Here is a 7,742-nt window from a genome sequence, read left to right on the forward strand (position 1 = left end):
TTGAAAAGTTAAAAAAAAGCCACTGATTCTTCTTGATACCTGCTGAACACTCCACTGAATATCCCAATAAAGGTATGGTGTTCTTCATCTTCTATATTTCTGCTCATTTTTCCTTTTAGAGTTTATGTCTCTGTATTTTTAGTACCATTTTGCTAGTTCATCATTTTCCTGATTGCTTTTTTTTATGTTTCATCTGTGTTATCTGTTAGCATACTGATAACCTTTAAGTGGTTATTGTGAGCTTGCTGTGGGATGATCAAATATCTTCATTCCTTTAGGAAGATGTACTACTTTATCTCTGGAGATGCAGTTTGTTAATTTGATTAGGTGATATTTCCTTGATTATATGCATTCTAGTACTCTCTATGGATATTTGAGCATTGGGGAAAAAACATCTCCCAGTCCTTATGTATGAGCTTCCAACAGGGAAAGACCTTCACAACAAATGTCTAAAGATTGTGGGTGACACCCAAAATTTCCCTGGGCTTCTGTGTGAGATTTGTGCAATTAAAGGGGTTAGCCTTTGTTCTCCAGAGCTCATCGCCTCAACCTCCCCCTAGTGTCTGTTTGTGGTACTGCACTACCTCTGAGGGCAGTTAGTACTATTTAATGCCATTACCATGGGAGCTCCAAGGCAGGCAAGGTATGAACCAGTTCCTCAGGCAGCTCTGAGAAGACAGAACTTTGGATGAACGCTCCACCTTCTCTTTCCCTTCCATGAGAGATTGGAACTCCCTCCTAGGAGTTGGGATTCTTCTCATTCTGCTATGCTGTTTCTGGGACAGGGAGCTCTGTAGTGGGAAAATGCAACAAATGTGTTTTTTTCCAACTTTTATTTAATGAATATAATTTTCCAAAGTACAGCTTATGGATTACAATGGTTTCCCCCCCATAACTTCCCTCCCACCCACAACCCTCCCCTTTCCCCTTACTCTCCCCTTCTATTCACATCAAGATTCATTTTCAATTCTCTTTATATACAGAAGATCAATGTAGCATATATTAAGTAAAGCTTTCAACAGTTTGCACAGAAACACAAAGTGTAAAGCTTTCAACATTTTACACAGAAACACAAAGTGTGAAATACTGCTTGAGTACTAGTTATAGCATTAACTCACAAGGTACAGCACATTAAGTATCCTACATGAGGAGTAAGTGCATAGTGACTCCTGTTGTTGACTTAACAAATTGACACTCTTGTGTATGGTGTCAATAATCACCCCCTAGGCTACAGTCATGGGTTTCCAAGGCTTGGAGGCCTTCCGAGTTCACTGACTCTCATCGTATTTAGACAAGGTCATAGTCAAAGTGGAAGTTCTCTCCTCCCTTCAGAGAAAGGTACCTCCTTTGATGACCTGTTCTTTCCACTGGGATCTCACTCACAGAGATCTTTCACTTAGGTCATTTTTTTTTGCCAGAATGTCTTGGCTTTCCATGCCTGGAATACTCTCATGGGCTTTTCAGCCAGTTCTGAATGCCTTAAGGGCTGATTCTGAGGCCAGAGTGCTGAACAAACATATTTTGATACACTTCTCCCTGGCTTTGCACTCATCTAGGCTGACACAATCTCTTAACTGTTTTTGGAGTTCCAACAAAGGCAATTTGGTCCAAAATGTTGGTAAATCCAATCCCAATGAGGGAAATGAAGACCTAGAGTTTCCTATTCCATCACCTTCTTGATGTCACTAATCTCCAAAGTATACTGCATTAAAGTCGTAATGACATAATAACACACTTTAAAATACCTAAGGAAAATACATTCTGGTGTGCAAGGATCACTTACGTGGAGAACAAACATCAGAGGCCCCTGTACTGGCAGCATTTGTTGAATGGCTACATCTGTTTGTGACATCATAGGGAGATGCTGCTGGAAGAAGAGAAATCATGGTTATTTCTTTGGACTACATGACTGATGATACACCATGGAGCAGTATGGTAAACTGTGTAACTACAAGATGCAGAGATACACCCACCCAACTGACAGTTCTGCAGGAAGATGTGGCTGAGAGCAGGTCATTTTATGGGTTGTGCAACGTGCTAGGGAGAAGATAGATAGATGCACAATCTTGGGGTGCTTACACACCAACATCAGAGACCCACTGTTCAGTGCTTAAGTGCTCAAGAAATTCTGAGAAAATATCCTGTGCAATCTTAATGTTAGTGCACGGGGCAAGCATTTGGCATGGCAGTTAAGATGCCACTGGGGATGCAGGCATCTTAGTTTTGAGTGCCTGCGTTTGAGTCCTTGCTCTGCTTCCAGTTTTTACTTCTTGTTACTGTTCACCCTGGGATGCATCAGATGATGGCTGAAGTATTTCTGGCTCTGCCACCTACATGGCAGACCCAGGATGAATCCTCAGTTCCTGGCTTTGCCTGACTCAGCACTGGGTTTTGTGGGCTTCTGGGGAGTGAATCAGTCAATAGAAATTTTCCCCCTTTGTCTTTCTGTTCTTGTTTGTCATTCAAATACAAAGAATGACTTTTTTTTGACTTTTATTTAATGAATATAAATTTCCAAAGTACAGAATATGGATTACAATGGCTTCCCCCCATACCGCCCCTCCCACCCATAACCCTCCCCTTTCCCACTCCCTCTCCCCTTCCATTCACATCAAGATTCATTTTCATTTCTCTTTATATACAGAAGATCAGTTTAGCATACATTAAGTAAAGATTTCAACGGTTTGCTCGCACACAGAAACATAAAGTGTAAAATACTGTTTGAGCACTAGTTATAGCATTAAATCTCAATGTACAGCACACTAAGGACAGAGATCCTACATGAGGAGTAAGTGCACAGTGACTCCTGTTGTTGACTTAACAAATTGACACTCTTGTTTATGGCCTCAGTAATCACCCTAGGCTCTTGTCATGAGCTGCCAAGGCTATGGAAGCCCCCTGAGTTCACTGACTCTGATCATTTTTAGACAAGGCCATGGTCAAAGTGGAAGCTCTTTCCCCCCTTCAGAGAAAGGTACCTCCTTCTTTCATGACCCATTCTTTCCACTGGGATCTCACTTGTGGAGATCTTTCATTTAGGTTTTTTTTCCCCACAGAGTGTCTTGGCTTTCCATGCCTGAAATACCCTCATGGGAATTTCAGCCAGATCCGAATGCCTTAAGGGCTGATTATGAGGCCAGAGTGCTGTTAGGACTTTTGCCATTCTATGGGTCTGCTGTGTATCTCACTTCCCATGTTGGATCATTCTCTCCGTTTTTTATTTTATCAGCTAGTATTTGCAGACACTATTGTTGTTTATGTGATCCCTTTGATTCTTAGTCCTATCATTATGATCAATTGTGAACAGAAATTGATCACTTGGACTAGTGAGATGGCATTGGTACATGCCACCTCGATGGGATTCAATTCGAATCCCCTGGTATGTTTCTAACTCTACTGTTTGAGGTAAGTCAGCTTGAGCATGTCCCGAATTGCACATCTCTTCCCTCTCTTATTCCCACTCTTATATTTAACAGCGATCACTTTTCAGTTAAATTTCAGCACTTAAGAATAATTGTGTATTGATTACAGTATTCAACCAAAAGTATTAAGTAGAACAAACAAAAAAAAATACTAAAAGGGATAACATATTAAGCTGCTCATCAACAGTCAGGGTGAGGGCTGATCAAGTCACTGTTTCTCATAGTGTTCATTTCACTTTAACAGGTTTCCTTTTTGGTGCTCAGTTAGTTGTCACCTATCAAGGAGAACAAGTGGTATTTGTCCCTTTGGGATTGGCTTATTTCACTCAACATAATGTTTTCCAAATTCCTAACAGGGATCACTTTTCAGTTAAAATTTAAACACCTAAGAATAATTGTGTGTTAATTACAGAGTTCAACCAATGGTACTAGAACAAAGAAAAAATACTAAAATGGATAAAGTATTACATTGTACATCAACCGTCAGGACAAGAGCTGATCAAGTCACTGTTTCTCACAGTGTCCATTTCACTTCAACAAGTTTCCCCTTTGGTGCTCAGATAGTTGTCGCCAATCAGGGAGAACATATGATATTTTTCCCTTTGGGACTGGCTTATTTCACTCAATATGATGTTTTCCAAATTCCTCCATCTTGTTGCAAATGACTGGGTTTCGTTGTTTTTGACTGCTGTATAGTATTCTATAGAGTACATGTCCCATAATTGCTTTATCCAGTCTACTATTGATGGACATTTGGGTTGGTTCCAGGTCTTAGCTATTGTGAATTGAGCTGCAATAAACATTAATGTGCAGAGAGCTTGTTTGTTTGACAATATAATTTCCTTTGGGTAAATTCCAAGGAGTGGGATGGCTGGGTCGAATGGTAGGGTTATATTCAGGTTTCTGAGGAATCTCCAAACTGACTTCCATAGTGGCTTGACCAGTTTGCATTCCCACCAACAGTGGGTTAGTGTCCCTTTTTCCCCACATCCTCTCCAGCATCTATTGTTGGTAGATTTCTGAATGTGAGCCATTCTAACCGGGGTGAGGTGAAACCTCATTGTGGTTTTGATTTGCATTTCCCTGATTGCTAGTGACCTTGAACATTTTTTCATGTGTCTGTTGGCCATTTGGATTTCCTCTTTTGAAAAATGTCTATTGAGGTCCTTGGCCCATCTCTTAAGTGGGTTGTTTGTTTTGTTTTTGTGGAGTTTCTTGATCTCTTTGTAGATTCTGGTTATCAACCCTTTATAAGTTGCATAGTTTGCAAATATATTTTCCCATTCTGTCGGTTGTCTCTTCACTTTCCTGACTGTTTCTTTTGCAGTACAGAAGCTTCTCAATTTGATGCAATCCCAAATGTTAATTTTGGCTTTGACTGCCTGTGCTTCTGGGGTGTTTTCCAAGAAGTCATTGTCGGTACCTATATCTTGCAGAGTTTTTCCAATGCTCTCTAATAATTTGATGGTGTCAGGTAGTAGATTTAAGTCTTTAATCCATGTTGAGTGGATTTTTGTGTAAGGTGAAACATAGGGGTCTTGCTTCATGTTTCTGCACGTGGAAATCCAATTTTCCCAGCACCATTTATTGAATAGACTGTCCTTACTCCAGGGATTGGTTTTGGACCCTTGATCAAATATGAGTTGGCTGTAGATGTTTGGATTGATTTCTGGTGTTTCAATTCTGTTCCATTGGTCTGTCCATCTGTTTCTGTACCAGTACCATGCTGTTTTGATTACAACTGCCCTGTAGTATGTCCTGAAATCTGGTATTGTGATGCCTCCGGCTTTGTTTTTGTTGTACAAGATTGCTTTAGCTATTCGAGGTCTCTTGTGCCTCCATATAAATTTCAGCACCATTTTTTCCAGATCTGAGAAGAAGGTCTTCGGTATCTTGATTGGGATTGCATTGAATCTATAAATTGCTTTTGGGAGAATGGACATTTTGATGATATTGATTCTTCCAATCCATGAGCATGGAAGATTTTTCCATTTTTTGGTATCCTCTTCTATTTCTTTCTTTAAGATTTTGTAATTTTCATCGTAGAGATCTTTAACGTCCTTGGTTAAGTTTATTCCAAGGTATTTGATTGTATTTGTAGCTATTGTGAATGGGATTGATCTTAGAAGTTCTTCCTCAGCCATGGCATTGTCTGTGTATTCAAAGGCTGTTGATTTTTGTGCATTGATTTTATACCCTGCTACTTTGCCAAACTCCTCTATGAGTTCCAATAGTCTCTTAGTAGAGTTCTTTGGGTCCCCTAAATAAAGAATCATATCGTCTGCAAAGAAGGATAGTTTGAGTTCTTCCTTCCCAATTTGTATCCCTTTAATTTCTTTTTCTTGCCTAATAGCTCTGGCTAGAACTTCCAGAACTATATTGAATAGCAGTGGTGAGAGTGGGCATCCCTGTCTGGTACCAGATCTCAGTGGAAATGCTTCCAACTTTTCCCCATTCAATAGGATGTTGGCCATGGGTTTTTCATAGATTGCTTTGATTGTATTGAGGAATGTTCCTTCCAAACCCAGTTTGCTTAGAGTTTTCATCATGAACAGGTGTTGTATTTTATCAAATGCTTTCTCGGCGTCTATTGAGATAACCATATGGTTTTTCTTCTGCAGTCTGTTAATGTGGTGTATCACATTGATTGATTAGCGAACACTGTGTGCGTACCAGTATAAACCTTAGAGTTACTCTTGAAATAACTACATGACTAGTTTAATTGAAAACATATACAGAGTGCTGGGTGCCTGTTTATCAGTTTCCTTTTACCAACAATATTTTCTTTTCCAGAAGGAATGCAGGTTATATTGAAACACAAAATCTTACACGTGTCTCAGAATTCCATCTCTTGGGATTCTCGGAGGATCCAGACCTACAGCCCCTCATTTTTGTGCTGTTCCTGTACATGTATTTGGTCACAGTGCTTGGGAATCTGCTAATCATCCTGGCTGTCAGCTCAGACTCCCACCTCCACACCCCCATGTACTTCTTCCTCTGCAACCTGTCCTTGGCTGATGTGGGTCTCACCTCCACCACGGTTCCCCAGGTGATTGTGGACATCCACACTCACAGCACAGTCATCTCCTATGTGGGCTGCCTGACACAGATGTCTTTTTCCATCATCTTTGAATGCGTGGATGATTTGATTCTGACAGTGATGACCTATGACAGGTTTGTTGCCATCTGCCACCCTCTTCATTACCAGGTCATCATGAACCCCCGCCGCTGTGGCTTCTTAGTTTCAGTGTCAGTTGTGGCCAGCGTTTTGGATTCCCTGCTGCACAGTTTGATGGTCTTGCAATTTACCTGCTTCAAGGATGTTGAAATTTCCAGTTTCTTCTGTGACCCTTCTCAGCTTCTCAACCTCACCTACTTTGACACAATCATTCATGACATATTCATATGTTTTGTTGGTGTCGTATATGCTTTTCTCCCTATGTCAGCACTCTTCTTCTCTTATTATAAAATTGTTTCCTCCATTCTGAGGGTCCCATCACCAGGTGGGAAGTACAAAGCCTTCTCTACTTGTGGCTCTCACGTGTCAGTCATTTGCTTATTTTATGGAACAGGCCTTGGGGTCTATCTCAGTTCAACTTTCTCACTTTCTCTGGGGCAGGATGCCTGGGCTTCAGTGGGGTACACTCTGGTCACCCCCATGCTCAATCCCTTTATTTACAGCCTGAGGAACAGGTACATCAAGAGGGCCATCTGGAGGCTCCTCAGCAACACAGTCTCAGTGCCATGCATTTGGAGCACTGGTTGGAAAAGCAGAAAAACTGAGTCCTAGAACTACACATCTCACCTCCCTCATTCCATGGTATTTGAGGCTCTTTTCTCTCCATACATGTGCCTTAAAGTGGCCTCTTTTGGTGTTTTTGTTGGAGAGCATTATAGAATTTTTGTTCATGTTAACCACAGTATGTCTGAATCCTATGATACTATAGGTTCCTGTTGCTAATGCAGACATCCTAGACTGATGAACAACTCTTTTTTTTTTAAATTTATTTATTTGACAGGAAACTTATAGACAGAGAGGGAGAGAGGGAGAGAGGGAGATAGGGAGAGAGGGAGAGAGGAGTGAGAGAAAAAGGTCTTCCTTCCATTGGTTCACTCCCCAAATGGCCACTATGGCTGGCGATGCGCCTATCTGAAGCCAGGTACCAGGAGCTTCCTCCCGGTCTCCCATAAGGGTGCAGGGCCCAAGCACTTGGGCCATCTTCCACTGCTTTCCCAGGCCATAGCAGAGAGCTGGATTGGAAGAGGAGCAATCGAGACTAGTACCGGCACCCATATGGGATGCCAGTGCTGCAGGAGGAG

At 41.3% G+C, this 7,742-nt stretch overlaps 1 protein-coding gene across 1 annotated transcript; it reads left to right on the forward strand.

The window, feature by feature from the left end:
• The first annotated feature begins 6,330 nt into the window (after positions 1-6,330).
• LOC138845773 (olfactory receptor 7E178-like) lies at positions 6,331-7,212 on the forward strand. Its single transcript, XM_070059347.1, has one exon. It carries the CDS (start codon positions 6,331-6,333, stop codon positions 7,210-7,212), a length of 882 nt encoding a protein of 293 aa, XP_069915448.1.
• Positions 7,213-7,742: the final 530 nt, after the last annotated feature.

This window comes from Oryctolagus cuniculus, chromosome 16, assembly GCF_964237555.1.
Source record: "Oryctolagus cuniculus chromosome 16, mOryCun1.1, whole genome shotgun sequence".
In the NCBI taxonomy this organism is placed as follows: domain Eukaryota; kingdom Metazoa; phylum Chordata; class Mammalia; order Lagomorpha; family Leporidae; genus Oryctolagus; species Oryctolagus cuniculus.

Excerpts from the sequence above, each read along its gene's own strand:
- LOC138845773 (XM_070059347.1), top strand. The coding sequence starts at position 6,331 with ATGTATTTGGTCACAGTGCTTGGGAATCTGCTAATCATCCTGGCTGTC.